At 48.9% G+C, this 27908-nt stretch overlaps 1 protein-coding gene across 1 annotated transcript; it reads left to right on the top strand.

Annotated features, from left to right (window-relative positions):
- Positions 1-242: 242 nt before the first annotated feature.
- PABPC1L (poly(A) binding protein cytoplasmic 1 like) lies at positions 243-27781 on the top strand. The gene is made up of 16 exons (XM_029912612.1): positions 243-304; positions 5607-5818; positions 6742-6935; positions 7517-7632; positions 8618-8757; positions 10124-10218; positions 10620-10757; positions 11365-11460; positions 12143-12409; positions 14275-14365; positions 14784-14912; positions 17754-17893; positions 20486-20579; positions 23061-23191; positions 26280-26370; positions 27344-27781. Exons 2-15 carry the CDS (start codon positions 5626-5628, stop codon positions 26361-26363), a joined length of 1908 nt encoding a protein of 635 aa, XP_029768472.1. The 5' UTR covers positions 243-304; positions 5607-5625; the 3' UTR covers positions 26364-26370; positions 27344-27781.
- The last annotated feature ends 127 nt before the right edge of the window (positions 27782-27908 follow it).

Consider the following 27908-nt stretch of genomic DNA (forward strand, 5'->3'; position numbering starts at 1 on the left):
AGCGTGCGCAGCAGCTGAATGGGAAGGGGGTGGCTGGCACAGCCCAGGGTTTAGCCTGGCCCTGGGCCGAGGAGGGCCAATGAGCTGGCAGGGAGGACGCAGAGCGAGAGGGCACTGGAGCCCCCGGGCCCACCACCACGTGCCATTTGCAGCTGGCTGCGCTGCCAGGTGGGGGAGTGGCCGCCGGCCCCGCCTGCCCGGCAAGGGGAAGGGGCGGGGCCCGGGGAGCCCTGAGAGCTTCGCTCGCCTCTGGCAGCCGCCGCCTGCACCGGAGCGGCTGGGTCTGAGAGCGTGACGGCCACGTGTGAGTGTGGGCGCCCCGGCGGGAGGAGGGTGCCCCATAGCCCGGGGGGGTGAGCCCCGCTGCACCGGCTCCCGTCTCCGCTCAGCGTCCGCCCAGCCCTGCGTGCCCGGGGCGGTGGGCAGGGCTGTGCCGCGGGCTGGGTGCGTGGGCGAAGCAGGCAGCGAGCGGGTGGGGCTGCGGTTCCGGGGTGTGCCAGGGCTCCTGGCTGGTCGGGGGTCAGCCCGCTCCGCTGCCCCAGAGGGCTCCTGCGGTTCGGGGAGGGGGGGGGGGGGGGGTCTGATGAGAGCTTCCAGCCCCCTGCCTCCCCTTGATTCCGTTGTTACAAAGCTACAGAATACCCCCACCCTCACGCACACTCCCTAGGGCTGGGGATAGTTCTTAAATGCTGGCGACCAGGGCCGTCGCGCTATGAAAGGGGGTGGGGGCTTTGGGGGCAGGTGGAGGAATTGATTCCAGGCATGGTTCAATGGATGCTGAAACCAGCCCACCTGATGGAGTGGGTGGTGCATTTTCAGCAGAAGCAATGGGGTATCCCTCCCAGTCCCCTCCTAAAAGAGGCTTTTACCAAACACCAAAATGTTTTACTGCTGTGCCTTACCCAGAAAAGTCACTTGGTAGAAAAACTCATTTAAATGCATCAGAATCTCACCAGCTTTTGAGAGCAACAGCAAATGGAGATGTAATTGGTATAAATGCTGAGTTAGACTAACGGAATGAGCAGCACAGAAATGGAAAGCAAATTCTGCAGGTGGGGAACCAAGTTAGTAAAAGCCCCTACTGCTTCCCTGGGATCTGAGATTTTTTTCTCAGTCAAGCTAACGGCTTTTGACTCTACTGAGCGATCAGAAACACACCTTGACAATTCTGTTGGGTCACAAGTATTAAATAATAAAACCTTGAAATTAACACAGGATTTGAGGGGAAAGTTTTCAAAGGCACAAATGGAAGTTTGGCACTGTTGTGACTGAAAGTCAATGGAAGTTGTGTATCTGCCCTTTGTGACTTGGACAGTCTCCCCTTTTAAGTACTGTGGGCCACATACTATGATGATTCATACCTCGTGTGATTCCACTGAAGGCACATGGTGTAAAGTTTGAACCTGAAAGCATGCAGATCCTGCGATGCTTATGGGTCCTGTGGTGGGTTGGTGTATTGAGGAAAGGGTCTTTGCAAGGTTGTATTATCATAGAACACCAGGTTCAACATCATTTTCTAACTCCTTGGACTTCCCCTTGAGCAGTGAAATTTAAACTCACTTTATAATATTGAAAACCCAAAATCTCCAACACATCAACAATCAAATGTGATGAAGTTTCCATTGAGATCTGTTTGCATGCAGATTCTTCAGAAAGGAGAAAATCCCTTGGAAAGAAGTCACACTAAAGAAAATGGTACAAACATTAAAGTAAATGAAGACTTGAGTGTACACGGAGATGGTAGATATCCCTCTCTCCAAAGTGGAGGTTGTCTAGGCACATATAAACTCAGGTATCTAAGCTATGAAACCACAAAGCTAGTGGCCAGTCTCCTGCAAGAATGAGTGGATTTGAGGGAGAGAGAACACAAATGGCTTGGATGGGCCCTTGATGTTGAGAACTTATGCAAACTGGCTTTGGGAACCCCAGTCCTACGAATCTCCTTTGCTGGGCAGACATGGAATGAGAGTGCAATGCAGACCATTTTACAGAAGTAAATCCTAGCTTTGCAGAACACTCGGGGTTAGATTCTTCCCTCTACACACTGCTCCTTGGCTGGGCTCTGCTCAATTCTCTACTGGAAAGGCTCCAGAGTTGCTAATGTGGCTTTGAACTCTTCCCTTGGTGACTCACTCTTTGTGTTTCTCTCTTCAGGGAGAGTGCAATTTATGTTAGGCGTTTCTCCACCGGAGAGGAAGTGTTCAGTGGTTGGAACATTAGCACTAGAAATTAGCACTTAAGGGTCCTATTCCCAGTTATGCCACTGACTTGCTCTGTGGCATGTCATTTCCCTGAGGTTTTCCTCAAGTGATAATACTTCCCTACCACAGAAGGGTGTTGTGAGACTTAACTAATGTTTATAAAGTGCTTTGAGATTCACAGATCAAAAGAACCAGAGAAGTGCTGGGGAAATTCCTTTTGCCTCCCTGCTAGAAGAGACAGAACCATATTTCCAAGATTTGTCTCTTACTGGCAGTTGAGGGAAGAGGACAACCAGGGACTTACAGTGGTCAGTGGATAGGCAAGGCCAGAGTGAACTTCAACTTCCTGGGGCAGTGAGGGCTGGGACCATTTCTGGAGACTAGGATTCCAAAATTCTTACATGTTCTAGTCTCAGACTACTCTCTTTTACTATGGACTAAAGGCCATTTCTGAACACCTGGGGACCAGGTTTCTTTCTGCTGTGACCTGACTGATACCATGGGCTGAGTTTTATTCTATTCCCCGTTGAAGTTTTTTTCCTGATTGCCTGAGCTTTCAGGGTGGTCTTGATGCGGTCTCCGTTATTTGCTGGAGTGGAAACCCCATCTCCACCATCTTTAGCTTAGTTGTTGATGGGCTGCACTTTTACTGCAGGTTGCACACGTAAGCCAAGATGACATTTGACTATGACTTTTCATGGCTCAAAACTAGCATCCTCAGGCAAAATGGGATGGATTTGAAAAGGCAGCTTGCTCTCTCATTGCCTAGTTTTTCTTCCCCCCCCCCCTTCCCAGTGTATTGATTTATTTGTTTTAGTAGTCTTGCTTATGCCACGTTTCCAGCTTTATCCAGATTTGTCCATGCAGATGAAGAAGCTTCTGCCATTGGCCCAAATGTGGTGGCTAAAGGCCTTACAAAACAGCAGCCTTCTCACCAGCTGTAGAGGGTTGTTAACACCTCCTTCCTAAGCCTGTGCTTGTGGGGGTGAACATATTTGCATGAGGGCCATGGGAGGTGCTTTTCAGTTACTTCAGAAGTTAGAATCTCTTGGTATGTCACACCGGGGCACTGAGTTTGGGAGCTGATGCAAACTTCTCCAGAGATCAGCATTTGGCTGTGACTCAAAGCTGGTAGATGACTTTTAAGTATTTAACATACAATAATCATGTGCTGTACTATATATCTATTTATTTCAAACACTGATTTGGCACCCATCACTGTGTTGTCTAAGGAGCCTTGTAACATTTAAGTTGAGACCTGAAAAATCTCAGTGAGAGAAACCAACAGGACTCTTCCCGGCTGCTTGCATCTTTACCAGCCAGTCAGGATTTAATCAGTTGGGAAGACTTGGGCAAAGGCCTTATCTTGCAGCTCTGGAAGTGGCTAGGTTAGTACTTCTGCAGGGAGTGAATCCTAGGGGCCTGGAAGTGCTACCAAGAAAATTCTGCCCCTAGCACTTGGTTTACCTCTAGAGCAGGGGTAATCAGTTATTTTTTTTATCAAGGTCCAAATTTCTTGATCAGTGTATAGTCAAGATCCAGACTTCAGAGAAAATAATACAAAAAAATAACAATGATAAGAAGTAAATAAAAAGATTTCACAGTCTGCTCAAAAGCGTCTGACGGTCTGGATTTGGCCCATGGTCCACCTACTGACTACCCCTGCTCTAGAGGTATGACTTCACTGCACAGTTCAACTCAGGTGAGCAGTGCCTGGGTTAGCCTAGCCCAGGAATGAGCATCCCCACTGCAAAGCCCTAGCCGCATTACTGCATCCTCACTGTTTCTGCACTTGTCTGTGTGTGTCTGGGGATATATCCAGTGGTTCTTTGTGCTGAGATGCTCTATGATTCTTTCCCAGTCAGTTGCCAATTGCAGGAGAACTTGTCTGTTCTTCGGGGAGAACTGTGAGAAGGGGTTTGGAGGATTATCAGCATTCCAGTGATTTGTGGGTGGTGGGGGTGGGGGTGGGGGTCTGCATCCTCACTGCAAAGTAGATGTGTTCCAGCCAGAGTTAAAGCAGAGCTAGCCTGGGCTTAAGACATTGAAAACCCATGTTAGAAGTTTTTCTGTGTATCTGGTAAGGGGTGAAGGTTAAAACCTGCATAAGAGCCCAGGTTAACTGTGCAATTGAAGACATACCCCCCCCAGACATCCGATTCCAGGATTCTTGATAAGAGTAGGTCATGTGGTGGGTTGGAGGTGCAGTGATTCTTGGACCTGATAACCTCTCCTGGCATCTCGTTCTCACTGCATTGGTCCATGGTACCAGAACAAATGGTGGTTGTACCATGCCTAGAAACATTGGTTACACTGGCTGGTGCCTCATCATCAGCCATTTATTTCAGTCCATTATTTTTCTTTGATATTCTGCCTGAAAGCCTTTGTTTCATTTTTGCTAGTGTTCGAGTGGTACATGGAATAGTTTTGTTTGGGCCTCAGTCCTCTGAAGTGAGGGGCTGGGTTGTCAGGGATTGCTAGGATATCTGTGGCCACTATCCTTCCCTTAAGGATCCCTCTGGGTGGGGACGGGGGACTATTAGCGTCATCTCTGTTGTATAGCAGGGGAAGTACAGTGAGTGACTTGCCCAAGGTTGTACAGGCTCTGCCACTTTACCCTACTCCCACAAATTCTCCCCCCCCCAACTATTTAGCCTTTCCTTAAGAGACCATTTGCCAGCCTCCAACTTCTACAGCATGTATGTCTGTCCTATATCCTTCTAGATCTATGACAAAACATACACAATGGCTCCCAGTGCACTCTGCTTCAGCAACATTGAATCTTGCAGTGTGATGTCACCCTGGAACAGTACAATATACAGTGATACTGAAAACTATGATGTCATACTACGAACGGTAACACCTTCATAGGAAACGTCTATTACAGAAAATGCCCTCCATGGTCCTTGGATTTGCTTTTCTGCCTGAAGAACAGGGGAAGAAAACTAATACAGTATAAGGGATTATAATACAAATCCATTGGGTTGTTTTGCTTACCGTGGGATGAAATTCCATTTGGCGTCTCTTAAAATAATGAACAACACCCCAGCTGAGTATCCTATTGTCTGTATAGCTTGCTCGAGCTGGGGAACAGGGTTCTGGTAATATACATAAACCATTCAAGCTTTACATTATCAATATAAGTGAGAGCAAAGCCTTATTGAAAATACTGGGTCTGTGGTATACCTGGAGGGTAGTTCAGTCCTGATGTGTTACTAGAGGGAACTTATGGATTCTGGATTCTATTCTCTGCACTGCAGCCAACTTCTTTCTAGGCAACCGAGGGTTTGGGATGAGACTTTAATTGGTGGTTGCTGCATGTGACCAAAGTCCATATTCTATTATCTTGGCACAAAAATATTTTCTGTGCCACAGTAAGTAACTAGGTCTTGCTTCACTTTAAAGTTAAGCTTTGTGGTCGACCATGAACGCTAGTGGCCCTGGATATCCATTAGCTTCTTTGTATGTTGGAGATCTTCACCCAGATGTGACCGAAGCCATGCTGTATGAGAAGTTCTCACCTGCTGGACCGATCATGTCCATCAGAGTTTGTCGGGATGTTGCCACACGTCGATCGCTCGGTTATGCCTACATAAATTTTCAGCAACCTGCTGATGGTAAGCCTGATAAAACGTAACCTCTGGAAAGTTGTCTTTTAAATCTGTGGTTTGGGATGGGGTGTGAGGGCTGATTACATGGGTCATGTTAAGGCTACCAGGTTCAAAATAAATACTGACTTAATGCTTTGTTTTCACTTGGTTCTAGTCTAAATCTGTGCTAGGTTCTTATGTGGTGCCCGTCAGTGTGGTATCTGAGTGTCTAATCACATGTGTGTGCCTAGATAGAGGGTGGGAGGGGAGACACCAGGGACCCTACAGTTGAGTTTTCTACCCAGGTGAAAAAGTCAACATGCATGAATAACCTTCCTCCAAGCGTTCAAAGGTACATTTGACTTGATTGTCCTCCTCTGAGAGCAGAGCAGGGGAAAGCGGTATTGCCATGTGTGTGTGTTCATGATGACAGTGATAAACTGTACGGGACTCTCATTTTCTAGCATCAGAACTGCTAGGCAGGGATTTGTTCTCATTTTAACTAAGATGATTCTGAAGTAAATGGCAAAACTTCTAAGACACCTTTGATTTTTGGAATGAGGTTACAGCTGGTGAAGGGTGCCAGGTCAGTAGCACTGAAGACTGAAATCCTCTGATTCTTGTAGATGATGAGCTTTGGGTGGCTACATGAACAGAGCCCATCGCCTGACTCCTCCGTTGTACATGTTACTAGAGGACTGTCTGGTGTGTCTACTGTGGCTTGGAACCTGGCTTGCAAGATAGCTCCTAGGCTGCCTCTCTAGTTGTGATTTAATGGGGTCTTTTTCCCAACAATGAGGCTAGGAAATAACACTTCCCTGCTCCTTGTAACAATCTGATTGTGCAGACAGCCAGTGTTACAGTAGGTGGAATATCAGGCCATGTCACAATTCTTCTCTCCTTGTAATTGTCTTCACTTGTTCATAATAAATGTGCATGTTTCCTGCCAGCTGAGAGGGCTTTGGACACCATGAATTTTGAAGTGATCAAAGGTCGGCCCATTCGAATCATGTGGTCCCAGCGAGACCCTGGCCTCAGGAAATCAGGGGTTGGGAATGTCTTTATCAAGAATCTGGATGACTCCATTGACAACAAAGCCTTGTACGATACGTTCTCAGCCTTTGGGAATATCCTTTCTTGCAAGGTACGTATGTTTTTGCTGCAAGAACAAGATTTATCCTAGGACTTGCCTGCACTTTACCACCAGGGTTGTCAAACCGGTTGAGATCTGAATTCTCTTTGCATTGCTTTGTATGGTTTTCTTTACATTTTCACCCATTACGTGAATAGGAGACTTAAAGGGTTTTTGGGGAGGAGCGCTGCTACCTTATTTCCGCTGGCAAAGGAGGCTGGATGCAACTCGCTTCAGAGCTGATGCACTCTGACTCAGCTAGAAGGGATCCCCTGAGAGCAGTGCAGACCACTTCCTATCTCAGGGGCTCAGCATGTTTTCTCAATGGTGTTTCCAGCTTCTGTCAACCCTGGGAGCTGAGCTTGTGACCTGTACTCTTATCCCCCCACGGGACAGTGTGTCATGAGCATGGGGCTCTAGGTATTGTAGCTTGGTGAAAAGCAGATGCCAGTGAGGCTGAATGTTCCTTGGCGATGGGACTTGGATTTGGCGTGGGTGGCTGCTAGGGAGGTCTCCCCAGGTGGGGCGTGGGGAGGTCTGCCTTCTGTTTTTTCAGGGCTCTTCCGTGTCTGACTCTGCCTCTCTCTTGGCAGGTGGTTTGTGATGAGAACGGATCCCGCGGTTATGGCTTCGTTCACTTTGAGACTCATGAGGCGGCGAATCGGGCCATTGACACCATGAACGGGATGCTGCTCAATGACCGCAAGGTGTAAGTGGGGACGGGGGGGATCCTCATTTTGTGCTGCTTCTCCCTTCAATAGCCCTCTCTGAATGTGGCCTTTGTATAGTAACTAAACTCTTGGTTATCGGTATTTGCTCAGTGTGGTGTTGCACAATCAGCATTGCTCAGTGGGCAAACATGTTCCCTGTTAGGGCCTATGCTGTTTCTGCCCTTTTTTCACTGGGCTTTGGCGTGATGCTGTTGATCCTGGTAGGGTTGCAGTATGGAGGCTGAGAACTGCTGGCACAGAGGGAACAAATCCCTTGTCCAGGCAAGAGCAGGCGTACATCGTGTTGGTGATGCAGCACCGCAGATGTCCATAGCTCTGTACTGGTCCCTGACTCCCTAAGAATTCAGTTTAAGATAACGTGGAGGAAAGAGGATTTAGGCTTCTCCAGTCCTCCCTTCCCCTCCCCTTCTGTGAAAGACCTCAGCGTTCTTGGATCTAGTGAGCTCTAGATCGCTGCCTGTGTATTGCCACTACTGCCCAGGTGGGATGCAAGGGCAGGGATCCACTGAGGGTGGAGCTGGCGCTGCAGGGAGGACGGGCAGACCGTACACCATCTAGGAGGGAGAGAGGGCAAATAATTGAATTCCTTTAGGATCTGCTTGATCCGGTGAGATCCCCTTAGCAATGTCTGGTATGGGATGGCTCTTAGATTGGAGCAGAGACCATCTGTTGTTCTGTGTCTGTACAGCCCCCAGCAAAGGGGGGTCCTGTACTGACTAGGGCCTCTGGATGCTACTGCAGCATTAATGTTACGTAACAATAGCCAGCGTTTGTGGGGATAGGGGGAGTGTGCAGGTCAGATCTGCTCAGGTTGCTGAGATGCAAAAATACACAGTTGTTACTAGTACTAAAGCGACAGTCACCATTAGGAGGGACTCCACTGACCAGTGGGCTCCCATGTCTTTTTCCCCTGCCCAATGGATGTATGGTGAGGATTCATGTGCCTCCGTTTACTTTCTGCAGCTTTGTCGGCCATTTTAAATCCCGCAGAGAGCGGGAGGCAGAATTTGGGGCACGGGCGATGGAATTCACCAATGTCTTTATCAAGAACTTTGGGGATGATATGGATGATGACCGACTGCGGGAAATATTCTCCAAGTTTGGTGAGTAGCATTTCTATAGCAAAATCTGCACAGTGGATGGTGAATTGGAGGCAGTGGGACCAAGGAGTATGTACAAGGGAAAGAGCCTAAGTGAGGAGTTAGACCTCTTCTCTTATTTATATACACCTCTACCCTGATATAACCCTGTCCTTGGGAGCCAAAAAAATCTTACTGCGTTATAGGTGAAACCACGTTATATCGAACTTGCTTTGATCTGCCGGAGTGCGCAGCCTCGCCCCACCGGAGCGCTGCTTTACTGCGTTGTATCCGAATTCGTGTTATATCGGGTCGCGTTATTATCGGGGTAGAGGTGTAATAGTTTTAGTGGTAACACTTATCCAAGAACAAATCCAGCTGAGGACCTCGCCAGTCATTCCAAATGACTGCAGTCATCTAGTGCAGCTTTGCAGAACTGTCATTAAATTAATCATTGATTATCTGCTCTTGACCATGATGATGGAGGATGACTGATGGCTTACTTGCTTTTCAAAACAAACCACAAATAATTGCCCTCCCCAGGCAAGTGAGTGAGTAGAACTTCTCAAAGCTGTGCCAGAGCATGGAATCCAGTTACAGAAAGGTAAATGTCCTTTTAAATCCCTTTAAATTACTAGTCTGAATTTAGAATAACTTTTGCTTTTTTCCTCTCGGTCTCCTAGTGGGTTGTGACTGTCTCCTAAGTTCTTGGAACAAGGTCTGTTTGTTGCCGAGCCCTGAGCACACTGCTGGTGCTTGAGAAATACTAAATAATCTAACATTTCTGTAGTGCCTTTCATCTGTGCTTCTCAAAGGCTGCGTTTCTGTGACTAGATTCCTCGCAGTAAGGTAGATGGGGATATTTATCTCAGTTTTGTAGATGAGGAAACTGAGGCCCCAGAACTTGTGACTTACTGTGTAACCTTGGGCATCAGGAATAGAACCCAGGTCTGCTGTGCCAGCCAGTAGATATGTTGGGTCATGACTCGTCTGGCTGTATAGTTCTTGTGGGGAGGGCTTGGAGAGACCAAGCTAGTGAGTTGGGGTGCCTGTATCTACCTGCTACCAGCATTGTGTCATTCCTGTTAGTTGGGATGCCTTAGCTGGCAGGGGACTGTCCACACTGCAATAGACTCTTGTCATTGCCCCCATTCTGCACCAGTGTATTTTTGGAGTCACCCCAACACGTGGGGTGCTGCTGCCACTGCCCCCACATCACTCAGCACTGGCCTGACCTCTAACAAAGTCTTTGTGATCGTTAACCAAAGCAGGAGATGTGGGAGGGGGAGAGGGGCAGGGGTGATTTCCTCAAGCTGTGAGCAGAGACCTTGGTGGACAGTATCTTTCTGCTCCAGGTTGTTCTCAGGGCACTGCACTCTTCTGTTTGCAGGGAAGACGCTGAGTGTCAGAGTTATGATGGACGACACTGGTCGCTCGAAAGGGTTTGGGTTTGTCAACTTTGAGAAGCACGAAGAAGCCCAGAAGGCAAGAGGGTCTTTGCTTTATATATTTAATTGAGTCTGTGACATTTAGAAGCCTGGCTGGGCCTTTATTCTCATGAGCAGGGGCAGACTGGTGCCAGCTGCTGAAATGCAACTAACTGATCTGTTAGTGTGAAAGATTCCATGACTTCCAATTCCTGTAGCTTCTTGTTAACAACGTGTGTTTGGGTGGCCAGTGAGTCTGTCTGGGCAGTCATCCTATGCAAAGGGAAGCTCTTATCTGCCCTGTAATCCAAACTTGGAAGCAAATCTGCTTTCATACCTTTTATTTTGAAAGATCTCTGATAGCAATGGGGAGAAATAAAGCCTACACAAAGGGGGGCTGGGAGGGTTCTGGGGCTGTGGCTTCTCTTTGTGCTTAGACTTGGGATCATCTCCTGGCAGGCTGTGGCAGACATGAACGGGAAGCAGATCAATGGCCGGATGGTGTACGTTGGCCGAGCTCAGAAGAGGATGGAGCGTCAGAGCGAACTGAAGCGTAAATTTGAACAAATCAAACAGGAAAGAGTGAGCAGATACCAGGTAATGGGAAAGAAATAGAGGTGCCTCATGCCATGTGCCTGTTTGCTCTCTGGCATGGTCGCCAGATGGAGTAACAGCATGGGATGTCTCTGCTGAGTCTCCTAGTCTCAAAGGGAAGCATTCCAGATACAAAGGCATGGCCATTGCTGAGCGAGCGCTGTTGAAAAGCCCAACGGCAGCCAGCATCTCTATCAGAGAAATGAGCCTCCTTGCTTACCCGGCGTGCTGGGATTTCATATATCTGCATTTGTGGCACTGGATCCTTAAAGAAGCCAGCCCAGTTCCCTGCGTTACACACTCCTCCGGAGTGTGTCTTATAGGCGACACCTACAAGTGAGGAGCGTGTAAAACCAGTGTTGTCCTAAACCCCCACGGCAAGCAAGTGGCTTCACTGTATCTGCCACATTCTTTCATGCCCAGAAAAAAGGGAGGATTTGTATTAATAGAGTAGGTTGGAAATATGGTCTTCTGGGAAGATGTCAGTAAGACACAGCAGAACAAGTTCCTAATGGAACGTTTATTGTGGGCCTTCTGTAGCCATCCTGAATTGTGCGAGGCTTGCTGTCCTTTTTTGGAGAAATCTAATTATAGCCCTATCTGTTCTTAGGGGGTGAATTTATATGTGAAGAACCTGGATGATGGTATTGATGATGAGCGGCTGAGGAAGGAGTTCTCTCCATATGGTACCATTACTAGTGCAAAGGTAAGAGAACTGGGCTACCATGGGGAGTCTAATTCACAAGGCATTAGATCCTAAACGGTCACTGATCTCGGTGTGGCGGTGCTTTATGGGGGACTGGTACTGAACATAGCAAGTCCTAGACTTTGGACCTGCGTAAGCCTCAGTCCCCGGCACTTGAGTTGTGACTGGCTTGCATTTTCGCCTATAGCTTTTCAGATTATGCAAATAAATCACTAATACTCCCTGCTGCTGTGGGAGACTATCTGCTGCCTCTGCAGTGCTCACAGCCCCTGCTAGCCCGGGGAACTCAGGTCAGGAATCCAGCTCTGATATGTCCCCTGCCTCACCCACATGTGACAGCATGCTGGACTGCTACTAGAGCTGTTGTGTTTTGAAGTCAGCTGGGAATAGGTGCCTAGAAATAGACAATTAGAAAAAATCACCCTTGATTATTGCATGTGACTTGCACTGTATGATGGCTGCACCCAGGGCTCCTGCCGCCAACCTTGCTTGAAAGAAATCAGTCCCACGCAGCCCCTAGAGCCTCAGGCCACAGTGTCGGTTGCCTCTGAGTCTGGAGGCTGGCTGCTGTCCACTGTTTCCCTCCCTGCTCACATCCCCACCTGTGATGACAGCTTTGTGTGATACGCGGATGGAGTGCCTGGCACTCAGTGGACTTTGTTGTGTTCTAATCTAATTTTAGGTGATGACAGAGGGTGGACACAGCAAAGGGTTTGGGTTTGTATGTTTTTCCTCCCCAGAAGAGGCTACCAAGGCCGTGACGGAAATGAATGGACGGATCGTCAGCACCAAGCCTTTGTACGTTGCCCTCGCTCAAAGAAAGGAGGAAAGAAAAGCGATTCTCACCAACCAGTATATGCAGAGACTGGCCACCATGAGGGCCCTGCCTGGCCCTCTCCTTGGCTCCTTCCAGGCACCCACGGGGTACTTCTTGCCTGCCATCCCACAGGTGAGGCCTTGTCCACTCCTCTGGGAGGGGCTCGTCAGCAGACTAATATGGAGTCTGAGGAGCTTGCCTAGGGCCAGACTCACCTGTCTGGGGGGGTGGGGTGGGAGGGGCGGTGTATTTGATTCTTTGGCACCTCAGCTCCTCCAGCACTGAGAATAATTGAACCAAATAGCTTGTTTTGGGACCCTAAAGATGACAAACCGAAGATTGTGATTCTAAGGATGTCAGAGCTACAGGTGTCATTCTGAGTGCTGCTCTGTTCTAAGCACTCATAGAATCATAGAATATCAGGGTTGGAAGGGACCTCAGGAAGTCATCTAGTCCAACCCCCTGCTCAAAGCAGGACCAATTCCCAACTAAATCATACCAGCCAGGGCTTTGTCAAGCCTGATCTTAAAAACCTCCTAAGGAAGGAGATTCCACCACCTCCCTAGGTAACCCAGTCCAGTGCTTCACCACCCTCCTAGTGAAAAAGTTTCGTAATATCCAACCTAAACCTCCCCCACTGCAACTTGTTCTATCATCTGGTGCCACTGAGAACAGTCTAGATCCATCCTCTTTGGAACCCCCTTTCAGGTAGTTGAAAGCAGCTATCAATTCCCACTCAACCCATCCGTCCTTCCACCCTACGACACACCAAGCTGATGCAGAATTGGTTACCATTAGAATCTGTCCTGATCATCTCTTCGCTTACCTAATGGACAGATGGGCTAATGTGCCACACTTCACCTGACTCCAGTCTGCCCTGCGTGCTTGTGTTGTTGGTTGAGCACTGTCAGCGAGCCCAGCACTGCCGACCTCGAAGAGTCTGTGCCCCCCAAGAGCTTACAGTCTAACTGGTGTACATAGTACAGTGTGTAAACACCATAGGCAAAATTTTCAAAACTGGGTGCCTAAAGCTGGCTCCTACGTCCATGTGTAGACCCTTAAATGAGTGGACTGTTTGTTTATTTGTGTTCCCCAGAAGTGCTGGAACAGACAATGCTGCCTTCTCAACACTTCTGAAAATCAGGCCATGTAATTGGGTACCCAAAGTGGCACCCGGATCCATAATGTTGGGCACCCATTTTTAAAAAATCTTGGCCACTTTGTATAGACAATGAGATTCAAGTGAGCTTGCTGTGAGTGGCATACCGAGTGGATTATGGTTGAAAGGCCTCGCAGAAGAAGTGTGATGCAGGCGAAGGCACATGGAGAAGGGGCTCGTGTGTTAGACGAGAGGGTGTGAGCTGATGTGTTGGGGTGGCATAGAAGGTGCAGAGGTGAGTGGGAGGAGCAGAGGAATGGGACACTTGGAAGGTGTACAGGCAACAGGAAGGGAAGCAGCAGGAAATGGGCCTGTAAAACACTCAGGACATGGCACTGCATGTGGTATAAATGCCTAGAATGCATTGGTGTGATTGGCAGTATAGAGAGATTTCTGAGACGCTCGGTGTTTAAATATCTGAATTATCACAGGCCTATCTCTGCTTTTAACCCCAGAGCTATTATTCCCTCTAGAGATTTCACCAGACTTGCCATCTGGGGCTTTCCCCCTTTATTGTTGTGCCAGAAGTTACTAATGACTCCAGTCCCTCAGGATATCCTAGCCCTGACTGGCCTCCTTACCTGAGTACTAACATTTCCCTAGCCTCCAGACCGGGCGTTAATGGGTCCTGAGTCTATAGGCATGTCAGTCACTTATGGAAGTGTTTGTCTCATGCTGCTGCCAATTTCATGAAGGGATCTGTTGAGCTCTGCTTCGATCCGTTCATCCAGTCACGTCTGCAGTTCCCGAGTTACGGTCTCTGTCGCTGCTGCTGCAGTGTTGTACTAACTGATTCATGCTGGCGAGTGAGAGACTCTGTATTCTGCTCCTTTCATAGCCACAAACCAGAGCTACTTTCTACAGTCCTAGCCCAGTTGCCCCAGTCCGTCCTGCCCCTCGGTGGAGCGCGCAGCCCTCCAGGCCTCCCTGTGAGTGAGTCTAAATCTGCTGTGCCTCCTCTGACCCCCTGTGACAGGCAGTCTGTGTGTGGTGGAGGGGAGCGACAGTGTGCTTTTGTGTCTGCTCTGCGCAGCTTGGTGTGTGGTTTTGGTTTTTTCCTTCTGGTGCTGGGGTAGTTTAGGACTGAACGCTCTCTAAAAGCAGCATAAACCATGCTAGGGGGAAACGGTTGGCTGGTGGGTCACCTGCAGGCAATAATTTTTGGGAAGCAAAGCTGCCTGCATTGCACCGAGTAAGAGAAAAGGCCTCCCCTCTTGTCTGCGTGTCAAACCCTTCGTTCTCTCACCCTACCGGTAAACACTGCCTGTTCGGGCTCACGTCCCAGCACAGACGTTTCCTTCCGCGTCTTCACCATCGGGAAATTTACAATGTGTTCAATCGTTACAGCTGCCTACCACACGACTACCCCAATCCTGAGGGCTGCAGCTCCACCCAGGCGCCTGCTATCCAACATCAGCACCATGAGACAGGCATCTACCCAGGTGCCCCGAGTGCCACCGCATGCCCAGAGAGTGGGTAAGTCAAGGAGGCAGTGGGTTACAAGTATCTAGTGAATGTGTGTCCAGGAGGGCGTTGGCCACAATCTTGTTTCTTTCTCTCTCTCTGCCTTTTGGAGGAAGGGTTGGCTTGTGCAGTTGTTCATGGGTAGGCTTGGGAGGATTTGATTTTTCTCTATAGATGTCGATTTCACAGTACACACACAGACTGACAGAAATATTTCCACTACTGATGATCAAAATTGCAGATAGGCAAAATTAGAAAAATGCTGCTTGAGAACTTATTAGAATTTGATTTCCAGCTAATGACTTTGGCCTGGTCTACACTTACCCCCCAATTCGAACTAAGGTACGCAACTTCAGCTACGTGAATAACGTAGCTGAAGTCGAAGTACCTTAGTTCGAACTTACCTCGGTCCACACGCGGCAGGCAGGCTCCCCCGTCGACGCCGCGGTACTCCTCTCGTATAGCTGGAGTACCGCAGTCAACGGCGATCACTTCCTGGTTCGACTTATCACGTCCAGACAAGACGCGATAAGTCGAACCCAGAACTTCGATTCCCAGCCGCCGAACTAGCGGCTGGGTGTAGACATACCCTTTGTCTAGTTTGACATGTGATGTTGACAATTTGTAATTTATAAAACTTAACTTTTTGAATCTCAGCATCTACTGTCATTAAATAATTTCCCGTACCTGTGGAAATTTAAATCTTTCCCAGTAAACATTGATATTACCTGTCAACATTATAAAAATAAAGAAATAGAAATTGAATTCTACTGAGCCTATTAATGGTGGTGGGGGGAAAGGAGGATTTTGAAAATCTTGCCTTCTCTCCCTTTGAAGTTGGAGTGTAGGTAAAAATTCACCCCCAAAAGCTTGCAGTAGAATGGTGTAGTGTGCTGTGTCCCCAGTGGACTCACGGGACTTAGGGCTTGTCTACACTTACTGGAGGATCGACAGTTGATTTAGCGGGTCTAGTGAAGACCCGCTAAATCGACCACTGATCGCTCTCCCGTTGACTCCTGTACTCCACCGGATCGAGAAGAGTCAGGGGAGTAGTAGTGTGGACCCCGCGGTAAGTAGATCTAAGCTACGTTGACTTGAGTTACGCTAGTCACGTAACTCAAATTGTGTAGCTTAGAAAGACTTTCATGCGTAGTGTAGACAAGGCCTCAGACAGCACTAGTAGTGCATGGGTTTGTAGTTCAGGGAATGTTGTCGTCTTCGGGTCGGTGCCTAGCACAAAAGGACCCTCATCCTGATTGGTTCCACCGTGTGCAGTTCAGTAGTAATGACCACAGTTCTAGATTTAACATTCAGGCAAAAACAGATTTAAAGGGATTCCCTGGACAAAGGAAGTGGTTTTTAATGTTTCCAGTTAAACAACAACAAAGGCTTTCAGATTCCAAGTAAAATAGAAATTGCCAGTGCTTATAGTAGAGACTGACAGGGATGAATGGTCTGAAACTGCTCCGTGCTTATCTTGTGCCTTTAGATTTGATTTAGCTCTTGCTCTCAGGGTTTCCTCTGAGCAATGAGTGCCTGCCCATGACTGCATCTAGTTCATCCCCTCTGGGCTCACCTACTGACATGCAGCTCTTGCTTCTGCAGGAATGGGGTTTGACTGTCTTGGTCTCTTGTGTTAGGTATCCAAATCAAAGGATACCTATAAGAGAGACTCAGTGGCTTGTCAGACACTTTTCACTAGCATAAGTGAAGTGGTGGTGGAGAGTTGAGCAGGTTCAACAGCAGAATCTGAGGGCCAGATTCGGAGGTAATGTGTATGTAGGACTTAGTTGCTTTCCTTGCTACTCTCTGCATTTCTGGCTCCTTAGTGTGAGAGTTACACCAGATCAGTCTCACACTCGGACTTAGTTGGCCAAATTCTAGGTGATGTGTAAAGGGGGTGAGGCACAAGCTGCGTGTTGGTAAGAGGTACAAGCCTGAGGTTGTCTAAGATATGTAATTTACTGGCTGGAGGTGCCAAGCAAGAGAATAAATTGCACTGGCCTAAATTCATTCTCTCTCTCATCCTTGTGGCACTTAGACTTGCTCCTGTATTTGGCCCTCAGTCTTTTCTGTTCTTTAAATGAGCAGGCAATGTGAAGCAGTTGGTGTCAGAGACACTTGTTGAGTCCATTCTCTTGGGCAGGGTTCTGGGCTTCTGGTAGCTGAGGGGAATGAAAGTGGTTCCCCAATGAGTTTTTGGAGCAGGGTGCACTAGGAAGCTATAATGCTGCTCCCAAATGGTGAAGTGGGAGTTCTGGTGGCCCCACAATCCATATGAAATGGATACAGCCCACACGTACGTATGTGGGTGGGTGGGTGAGGAGGGAGGAGGAGGGTTTGGAGGGGCCCATTGTTGTTTCTCCTCAGTTTTCTTTGTCCTTTTTCCGAACTTTCCTTTTGCGGAGTCAGGCAGGCAACAGGAGGGCAGCCTCCTGCTCCTGCACGAATGGCAGCATGCTGTCTGTGGCTCCTGCTGTGAGTGAGCACCGTGCCATCCTCGCTGATGCATTCGCAGTAGGAGTCCTGGGGCAAGCTCCTTGGTACCAGGGCATGGTGCTGCCCTTCAGCTGCTGATGCTGAGAGGCATCAATCTGTGGGTGGGGAATGAAAAAGACAGGTCCATTTGTTGACATCCCGCCACTCCCCTGATTGATTACTCTGCGCTAGGAGAGCACGTAGCCTTTTTGAACTTCAAAGCAACGTGTGGGTGCCATTCAAGTTGTGAGGGGCGTATTTTGCCTGTCCTGCTTGGCATGCTGCTTTCTCGCTCTTGGCAGGTGTAGAGTTAAAGCATGTGCAGACGCTTATTGGCACGTCGCTTCCTTGCTAATGTTCCTGTGTCTCTTCCAGCCAACATAGGGACCCAGACGCTTGGTGCCCGTGCACCCACCTCACCATCCCTGCTGCGGGGTGTGCCACAGTATAAGTACTCCTCAGCAGTGAGGAACATCCAGCCGATGGGAAGTGTGGCACCTATGCTGGTACAACAGGTAACCCATTCACAGGATTTTGTCCTAGAGATGCTGAGGCTGGGGCAGGGCCCAGCGATCTGCTAGAGAGTCACAGGGAGGGATAAGCGGAATAGAATGCGGAACTGTGGCCATTTCAAAACTAGCCTGTGTTTCCTGAGCCCCTGCAGTGCAAAGATGGCGGCCAAGTTCTGAAAGGCCTTTGGTGTTCCCATTTGCATTTGATGAGAACTCTGCTGCTGCTAAAGAGTTTCTGGTGGGGGTGGAGGAAGGATGGACTCGCACCTCTAGTAGGGCTGCCAACCCTCCTGGTTTCGCCGGGAGTATCCCGGAATCGGGCTCTATCTCCTGGAGGATACTGAAGCCAAATCAGAAGATTTTAGGCCACTAAAAGTCCAGCAGGCTAAGGCAGGCTTCCTGCCTGCCCTGACCCCGCACCGCTCCCGGAAGCAGCTGGCACATCCCTGCAGCCCCAGAGGGTGGGCAGGGGTCTCCATGCACTGCCTGAGCGACGACTCTGCAGCTCCCAGTGGCCGGGAACTGTGGTCATTGGGAGCTGCAGGGGCAGGGGCAGTGCCTGCAAGCAGGGGCAGCATGCGGCAACCCCTACCCCCCTCCATTCCCCAGGGGCCACAGGGATGTGCCGGCCTTTTCTGGGAGAGGCGCGGGGCCAGGGCAGGCAGGGAGCCTGCCTTAGCCCTGCTGTGCTGCCGACTGGGAGGCGTCCAAGGTAAGCGCTGCCCGGCCAGAGCTTGCACCCCACACCCTCTCCCGAACCCCAGCCCTCTGCCCCAGCCAGGTGAAAGTGAGCGAGGGTGGGAGAGAGCAAGCAGGGGATAGAGTGAGTGGGACGGGCCTCTGAGAAGGGGCGGGGCATGGGCAGAGCCCCGGGGAAGGGGCAAGGCCGGGGTGTTTGGGTTTGTGTGATTAGACAGTTGGCAACCCTAACCTTTAGGGAGTTGCTCTATCTTGCATGGTCCTGTTAGAGGACAGGGTGGCTAAAGCATTGCCCACTGAGCACTGCCATCTGGCTGTTCAGCCTGTAGATAGGAAAGGCAGGCACCCAATCATACAGAGCTGCATCTTGACTTTACCAGCCAGACCACTCAGATCAATGCAAAGCATTGCATGCTGGGTCTAGTGCCTTGTGTGGATGCCTCATCTATGTGCTGTAGTCTGCTCCATTTGATACGTTGGTGCAGCCCTCACTCTCCATGGAGACCATCAGCTGGGCCAAATCTGGCCAGCCCAGATACTGGGAGTCCCCAGTGTGGGGAGGGGAGAGGAGATGGAGTTTAGTCTCCCTTCTGAAGCGTAAAGATTTTCTTTGTATTCGGACTCCACTCTCTTTTATCTGCCTGGTTGGAAACTGCCAGGCCCTTGCCACTTAGAAGAGTTGTTTCTTAATGCTGGTAGCAAAGCTGGAATTGAGTATCTCCTCCTCTGTGGGAATGGGGAAGCTCTTCCTCTAGTACTGAAAATGGGACTCCTCAAATGGCTTTCAGCAATGCTAAAAACAAGTCTCTTGTGCCTTTTAGAGAGATGCTGTCTGGAAGCCCCTGGGTGCGGGTGGCCCTGAAGGAAGCCAGCGATTTAACGGAGCTGTGCTCTAGTGATGAGGGCAGGGGACTGGGATTCCAGGCTCTTGGGGGCCACTTCTGGCTCTGCCATTGATTCGTGTGTGACCATGGGCAGCTCACAATCAGCGCAGCTCGGGCTTCTCATCTGCAAAATGGGGGTAACTTGCCTTGGGGTTGGATTAAGGCCTACGCACTACAGGTTCCTGCTTAGGGACCCAGCTGCTGGAGTTGTGTGATTATACCACTATTTTTTATTTTATTTTATTTTTTTTAATGAAAGCTGAAATTAACTTTCTAGCCTCATGATTGTGAATAAAAGCTTGAAAACCTGAGTCAAGCGAAGTCTCATTGCTTTAGGCTCCCTACACACTAGCTCGCAGAGGTGTGAATAGTCCCGAGTGCACTTCAGTGGCGTACCCCACTGCTCTGAGGGGCACTGCCAGCACCACTCCAGCTGAGAGCTGTGTGGCAGGAGAGGGCAGCAGGCACAACCCCTCACCCCCACACACGCATCCGGACTGCTGCTGGGTAAGCAAACCTCCCCCCACTGCCACTCCTGCCTTTTGGTGCGGAGAACAGGCCTCTGTTGCCACTCCTAGTGAAGGGGCTGATAAGTGGGCCCCATGCTGCTGCCCTGCCTCTCTGGGCAGGGACACGGGCCGTGTCTATGCTACAGCGGCACAGCTATAAAGCCTCCTGCATCGATGGAAGGGGTTTTTTCCATTGCTGTGAAATTTTTCCCAGCCCTGAGTGACATAGTTAGGTCAACCTACATTTTAGGTGGAGACCAGGCCACCTGATGTGCCTAGGCCATGGATTGCCTTAATCCAGCCCTGACTTGCCTTCCTCATAGGGGTTAAGGTTAATCATTGAGATCCCCAGATGAAAAGGGGCTGTAACTACCAAGCCCTCCCAATAGACCGTGCCCTTCTTCCCTGAATCCTTGCTTCTCAAATATGACTTGCATGCCTTGATTAACCCAGATGCTGCTTCCTGCTGTTCTGAGTGATTCTATCCCTTGTACTTTGTTCAGGCTGGAGAACCTGCTGTTCATATTCATGGGCAGGAGCCTCTGACTGCATCCATGCTCGCTGCAGCTCCTCCTCAGGAGCAGAAGCAAATGCTAGGTAGGTGCCGGTGAAGCTGTTCCTTTACACCCGGTAGAAGGAGGATAGTAACCTACTGGAGCTGTTGCTGGCTGTGTTGCTGCACTGTGTGTGCATTGCATGTCAACAAGCCCAAGGTTTCATCCTAGCCCCGTATGTGGCACTTGTGGGATTTCCACAACCTGTGCGATTGTTTCTGTTGCCTTGGAGACAAACTCTTGTTGAATATGGGCTGTTGTGGGGTGCTCTTGCTTGTAGTTCTTTGTTCCATAACCCGTGGGAGGGGTGCGATGGGTCACTGCGTCCTGGGCCAGGCTAAGGGAAAGCCTGTGAGCTCTGAACACGAAGGAGAGCTCCATCCTGCCCGCTCTGCCGGGTGACAATGTTTCAGGCTCCCCTGAATTTCAAAGAGACACTTCACTGCTGCTGTCAAGGTTTGGGGGCCTGTCAATCAGCTCATAGGGGCTGTCTCCAGCAGGCGATCGGGCTCTGCCAAAGTGTTCAATTTCACACGGAGTCTGGCACTTCCCGCTGACTGAGCAGCTGGTGCCGGTGCATGAGCCCAAGCTGTGCAGAGACGTTGCATCCGGATCTTTGTTAGGCTATAAAGAGCTTAGCTACAGAGAGACTTGCCTGGCTGTCGATTCCATGGGTAGAGCACTTGCCTAAGGTACTTGGGCCATCCAGATACAGAATTGAGCAGAGACCATTCCTCCGTCACTAGACTGGTACTCCAAGCAAGCTCCCTTAGAAATAGACACTCTTAATACTCTCCATACTGCCCTTCTCCCAGTACCCTTCACGGTGGGTCAGCAATGTGCTGTTCTCCCTTCCTCCCTGCTTGCTGCACTTTCAGTACAGCCCAGCTGCAACAGGTGGCTGCTGCTATCCAGTTTCAGCCAGCAGCCTTGCTCCCTGGCATGTTCTCTCTACAGCATGCATGCTGAAAGCCTGCTGGCCTGAACCCTGGGGGCCAGGAAGCTCTCCCTGAGCTGCCATCTGCTGCGATGCTGTGTTTCTTGATTACTAAATTCTAGTTCCACCGGAGAAATGCTAGCGACGCAGGTTATTGTCGTGACCCTACCAAAACGTGGCCTTTGCAACCTTTTTTTTTTTTTTTTTTGGCCTGTTTTCAGCGCATTAGAAACATTACCAATTCCCGCCGTCGCTCACAGACGAAAGGATGCCAACCAGAAACACTGCCAATAAAGTCAGTGCAAGTGCTCCACGCAGTCTTCGGGGAGGAGCTCCATAGGGCTCCTCACTCGACTAATTGGTTCGTATCTCTGCACCTAGGTAAAGCTGCCTTTCTTGAGCCAGTGAAACTGGTTGCTGTTCACACATTACTTAGCCCTGGATGGCACTTCACAGTTATTAGTGACTATGACACCTGAGTAACTTTGTTCCAAACCCACTTCCATTTGCAGATGGGACCACAGCTCTTGCAGGATAGAGAAGCGGACATAGTTCCTTTCTAGCAGTCTGGCTCTGGCTCTGGTTCTGGCCTGCATGTCCCAATGACAGACTGTAAAGGACGCAGCAACTGTGCCTCTTGTTAATACCCAGAGTCCTCCAAACTTTTTTCCGTGTGAGGTCTCCTAAGCATCACCCTGTTGTCATAGCTAGAAGCATTTTAATCCAAGGCTTTCAGATTTATGGGGGCTCGTGCGAAACAGCAGGATTGAAGAGCTACAGCTGGAGATGCTGCTACACTCAGTTTTTCTCCTGTTCAAGCAGCAAGAGGCTGGGAACCAGAATCAGCCCCGTTCAGCATACAAGTAGAACAGGTCTCAGCAGCTGTGTGTTGGCACCATCTCCATTTTGCACAATGTGACTGGCTGGCAGCCATGTCGGACTCTTTTCTTGGGAAGCCGAATGGCACAGTGAGTCAGGGCATCAGCCCTTTAACTTCAGCAGGCTTTGAGTTCAGCTTTCTCTTAAACCCACCGGGCTCACTGTCAGTCTTGAAATCATCCGGGTCCCAATCTGGGCGTATTCTCTGCTCAAGAGAGGCCCAGGAATGGAACAGCTGCAGGGAGGCATATGGCTGTGCTTGGGACTGAGGGGCATTGGCAAAGCTGTGTGTGGTGCCCAGCACTGAGGGGTATTGGCAGAGCTGTGTGGGGGAAGCTTGCGCAGCACCTGCCTGGTATAAGTCTTTGTTCCTGGCCCCTCATCTTAGCAGCAGATTCTCTCACCATGGTTCAATGTCAAGAAAGATGTAACTAGTGGTAATGTCCCTGATTGTGCATTTGCACCCCCAGCGGGACTTGGAAGCTTTCTTGGAACATGGTATCTGGGTACCTGCAAACACTGCTGCAGCAAAGCATTGGTGTGTGAACAGTGATCTCCTTGATCTGTACCCCTCCTACCCTGATGAGAGAAGATCAGAGCTGGGACTCAGGAGGGATAGGGCTGGAGAGAGGATATTGAATCGAAATGGTTTGAAGTCGCCTTGGATTTTTCCATAATGTGTAAGGCTATCCTTGATGTTGTGACCAGGTGAACGCCTTTACCCCCTAATCCATGCCATGCACGCCTCCTTGGCTGGGAAGATCACAGGAATGCTGCTGGAGATTGATAACTCGGAGCTGCTGCTTATGCTGGAATCACCAGAATCCCTCCACTCCAAGGTAGGAAGTAGCCAACGCTCTAAAGAATGAATGTTTCCAATGCAATGCACGTCCCAAAGGGAAAGAATCTGGTGCTGCAAATAGTAAAGCTGCTAACAAATGTATGTGTGTAGAGGGGCTGCAGGGATGGGAAGATGGGGGCAGGGAGGTATGGGTCAACAGTGTTTTTAGGGAGAGAGATGAAAAGCAGATACAGCTCCAGATAAATAAGCAGCTCAAGTGACCGTGCCACCCCTTCCTCTCACTCCCCAGAACTGTGGGAGGAGAAGAGGCCAGGCTAGAGTGCAGCAGCTCTCCGGAAGCTAGGAGACCAATTTTGAAATCCATTTGGAGATGGCTAGGAAGCCAGTGGGTGTGGGAGTTGAGGCAGGGAATGTCCTAGTTTTCTGGGTCAAGACAGTAAAGATTGCAGCATTCTGAATGCCCTGGAAGTTTAGAGAGCAGAGTTCTAGAAACATTGGGAAGATATTGCAGAAGTAGAGGCAGAAATAAGGATTTCAGCAGAAGCAGAATCAAGGATTCGTTCTTTCAGTGTGTCTCTACAGGAGCATTTTGTACCTCTCATTAACTGATTGCCAATTAGCTCTAGGAACTTAGCACATCAAGGGTAGCCTGGACACACTCCATGTTTGTTCCTGGCTACAAATGTTTGGAACCCTCTGAGTAATGGCCACGCTGGCCTTTACAAAGCTGTGAAGTTTGGCAATCAATTAACTGAAGAACTTTTTAAAAAAAATCCCTCTTGTTAGAGACAAAATACTCAGTGATCAAGAATGGATGATAGCTTGGCTGATTCTTTCCCATAAGGAAAGTCCAGGATTCTTAGGCCTTCTTGAGAACAGTCAACGTGCATGTAGGGAGAGATGAGAGGACTCGTAAAGTCAGATTGGAATACTGGCTGGGTGTAACCAGAAGCTGGGAGAGTTGAGACCAGAGGGATTGGAGAGAGTTAAGAGACTTGGAGCAGTACGTGACTTGCTTCGAAGAGATGTCCCACAGTGAAGATAGCATAGGGATATCCAGAAGTCCAAGACAGAGACTTGTTGTGTCTGAATGTTTGGTGGTCTTATTCAACGTATTTTTTTTATGTTTTTAATCCTTCACTAAACCCATGTCAAATTCATCCTGGGCTTGGGGGCCAGGCTCTGTATAGTATACACAGTCCTTCAATGTTTGGGGCATTTTGAGTGAATCCAGTGCTTTATGGAAATACCAGCTCTAGCTACAGCCAGATAGAGTATGTGTTGGTGCTGTACTAGGTCCCGCCCCCCGCACAGCTTGGCCATGGCATCTCAGTCCTGCAAACATCCCCTGCTATTCCAGTTTGGAATCTCTCCGATGTGGGTGTGTCCATTCCAAACTGTGCTTTGGCTGTATGATATGGACATGCTTCCACCTGAAACCCCCAATTTCCCAGCACGCGTGACGGAAGCAGCTTCCATTGTATTCATTTTAGTCTGATAGTTTAAGTACGACTGTTTTGTTCACATGTAAAACCTTAAAGGAACCACTTGGTTCTCAGTTATTTGGAGGGTGTCTGGAACCTGTTTGTGGACAGTTGGCTGGCAGCTACTTGGCAAAGCACAGAAAGCAAAGGGATAGAACAAATCAGATAGAGAGGGGTATACATGGGCTTGCATATTCCCTGAACAAGTGAAGTAACTCCAGGCCTCCTCTCCTGAAAATGAGACCATTCTTGCTGGTTTAAATCTTGGATTCCAAGGTCCATGATCATAAAGTGAAGGTGACACAAGAGCAGATTTATAGGGTTTTGTTCACACAGAGCTGAGTTCCTAGAGATCCTTTGATTATATATTGTGCTAAGAAGTGTCAAAAGCCAGTCAGTCAGTCTGTAATAATACAAAATCCTGGCGACTTTGCTTGTAGTCATTGGCAACATGCTCTCAGAAGGCAAATTCTGCTGTAAGCTATTTCCTTTAGCACTTTTTAGAAGCTGTAGGTCATCCGGTCTACACGTTTTGCTTTCTCCAGTCCTGTAATATCACTCCCATAAGAGAGAGCCCATAAAGGAGCCTGGATAGCATGAAAATGAATCTGCTAAATCTGAGGCTGCTGCAAACTCCAATCCTGTCTGACACGTTCAGTCTGAGGCCTGGTCTACACTGAAGTTGACGTATCTTAGATCGAATTAAAATCACTTACTTCGCGTCCTCGCGACTCGGGATCGATGGCCGCGGCTCCCCCGTCGACTTTGCTTCCGCCTCTCGCACTGCTGGAGTTCAGCAGTCGACGGGAGAGTGAGCGGGGATCCATTTATCACATCTACACTACACGCGATAAATCGATCCCCGATAGATTGATCGCGTACCCTGAGAAGTGACCCCTTTATTCTGAATTTTGAGCTGGTAAAATACTGGCCCTGTGTGAAATTTTTCATATTTTTCTTGCATATCTGGTGTATGTTTGGCCACTGGGTCCCATCAAAACCTCTGTCCTGAATGGATTGGCTGTATTCTGTTGCTGCTGGAGGCAGGATTAATATTTTTCACCTGTTTCCCCTTTTTAAAAGGAACATGGGGTTTATCAGGTAGGATCAGACTGCTGGTTCATCTACTTAAGAAGTGTGTCTCAGTGGCCAATACCAGGCACTTCAGAAGACATCAAAGTGCCCCAACTGCGCAGAGCTGTATGAAAAGGGAGGTGGGTTGTTGTCTGCTGAATAGATCAGCAGGAGCATGTGGGATGCATGTCCTGATAGCTACTGCCAAACTGCCATTGACTGTCCATGTCGTGCTCGAGATAGTTGGGGGACTCCTCTGAAGTTATTACAGAAGGCAGAACTCCACATAGACCTAGGAACTGACTACAGTAGGACTCACCTAGTGTCTGAGTGAGTGTGACTTCTGGGTTTTGAGGCAGTGGGGAATCAGACTTTAAAATAAAAATAATCTAATGTAAATGCAATGTTGATGAAACAGGAGCCCTGGTAACTAATTTGCCTCTTGGAAGGGACAGCTATACTAAGATCAAGTTGGGAGCCTTGAGTATCCTGACTGTTACCTGTGTAGGAAGCTTCCAGGTGTCAGAGCAACTAAACTTCTCTTCACCTTGTGCTTTGCTTTGTGAGATCGAGGAAGCGGTTGCAGTGCTCCAAGCACACCAGGCTACCGAATCATCGCTTAACAGCAGTGCTGCAACATTCCTCCTATGAGACCCAGGTAGGTGTGGAAGGCTGTGCGGAAGCTGGTCTCATGGCAGGGTATAATGTGGAGAAGGGTCCCTTTCTGCCTGGAATGTGAGCACCAGAGAAGTCTTGTCAAGATCAGTCAAGTTGGACTTGGGAAAGCAATGGGTGTGTTTATTTGTCTTGGACCCCTACTTCAAGATTAATTCCTTTATATGAACCAATGCCTCCTGCTATTTTCCAAAACTTGATGATTGTACCAGAGAAAAATTAATGCTAAGCAGTTAATTTCAATGTAAATCTGGGGAGGCAAAAAATAAAGCAATCTGGCTTTTCTTGTAGCCCTCATGGAATCTGATGCAATCATTCCTGATGCCTTTACATGGGATTGCAGTATAGCTTAACCCAGTGGTTCTCAAACTTCATTGCTCCGTGACCCACTTCTGACAGAAAAAATTACTACACGACCCCAGGAGAGGGGACTGAAGCCAGTGCCTGCCCAAGCCCCACCACCTCGGGCGGAGGGACAAAGCCAACACCCAAGAGCTTCAGCCCCAGAGGCTGTAACCTGAACCCCACCACTCAGGGTTGAAGCCCTTGGGCGGTGAGGCTCAGGCTTCAGCTTTTGCCCCAGAAAGTCGAATGCCACCCCGGTGACCTCATTAAAATGGGGTCTCAGCCCACTTAGGGGTCCTGACCACAGTTGGAGAACCGCTGGCTTAACCTATTATCCTCCTTAGAATCTTAGAGCCTCTAATCTGGATCTATTAGCAGTGATCATGCCCCATCCCAGTACAACTCCAGCAGAAGCGTCCAGCCTTCCTGTTTGGTAACCGAAAACAAATGTGCAGAACTTCTAGGCACCCCTTTGTAAGATAAAGTTTGGTCATGCAGTTTCCTTGCTCTCACCGGTCACTTAATTCAAGTTCAGTATTGGTATGTGAACTCTAGGCTAACTTAGACTGAGCTTCTGTGTCTGACATGTCTAAAGTGTATATTTGTTGTAGAGGAGGGACTGTGAAGAATGCTTGGCTCTGAAGATAAAGCAACTACAACCCTGATATATATTGGAATCACCACATATATTGGAAGCATTTATTCATTTTTTCTGTGTACAGACAGCGACACTGACTTGCATTCAAAGCCCAGCGTTACTTTTTCTTTGTGCATCAAAAACTTTGCAAAATGATTTTTCCCCATAAATGAACTGCATCTATGTAACACTGTCCATGTGAGCTCTCTTCTGGCAATCCTCACCGCTGAGAGCAGGTAGTGAAAATGTTAACAAGGGGGGGCACGTGGTAGAATGACAACCTCTCCTTGTGAGTGGCGAGGAGGGAGACACGATTGATTCAGTTGTAGTGTTCCACGAGATGACAAATCATCAGAGCTTGTCATTTTTAGTAAGTTCTTTTGGGTTCTGTAATGTTTTATTTGTTCCTGTGGTTGACACCATAAACAGCTGATACATCCACCCTCACTATGTGCTCGTCACTGTCTTTCTTTCAAGAAGAAATGGTTTCTTCTGTACAAATGGCGGTAAAAGTGATTAGACCTAAGGCTGATCTTCAG

This window comes from Terrapene carolina, unplaced genomic scaffold, assembly GCF_002925995.2.
Source record: "Terrapene carolina triunguis isolate 2854851 unplaced genomic scaffold, T_m_triunguis-2.0 Scaffold233, whole genome shotgun sequence".
NCBI lineage: Eukaryota > Metazoa > Chordata > Testudines > Emydidae > Terrapene > Terrapene triunguis.

Bases quoted from the DNA above. Each gene is read 5' to 3' on its own strand.
- PABPC1L (XM_029912612.1), top strand. From the start codon at position 5,626: ATGAACGCTAGTGGCCCTGGATATCCATTAGCTTCTTTGTATGTTGGA. The intron at 6,936-7,516 runs GTACGTATGTTT...CTCTCTTGGCAG, and splicing joins GGAATATCCTTTCTTGCAAG to GTGGTTTGTGATGAGAACGG. The intron at 14,366-14,783 runs GTGAGTGAGTCT...CAATCGTTACAG, and splicing joins GCAGCCCTCCAGGCCTCCCT to CTGCCTACCACACGACTACC.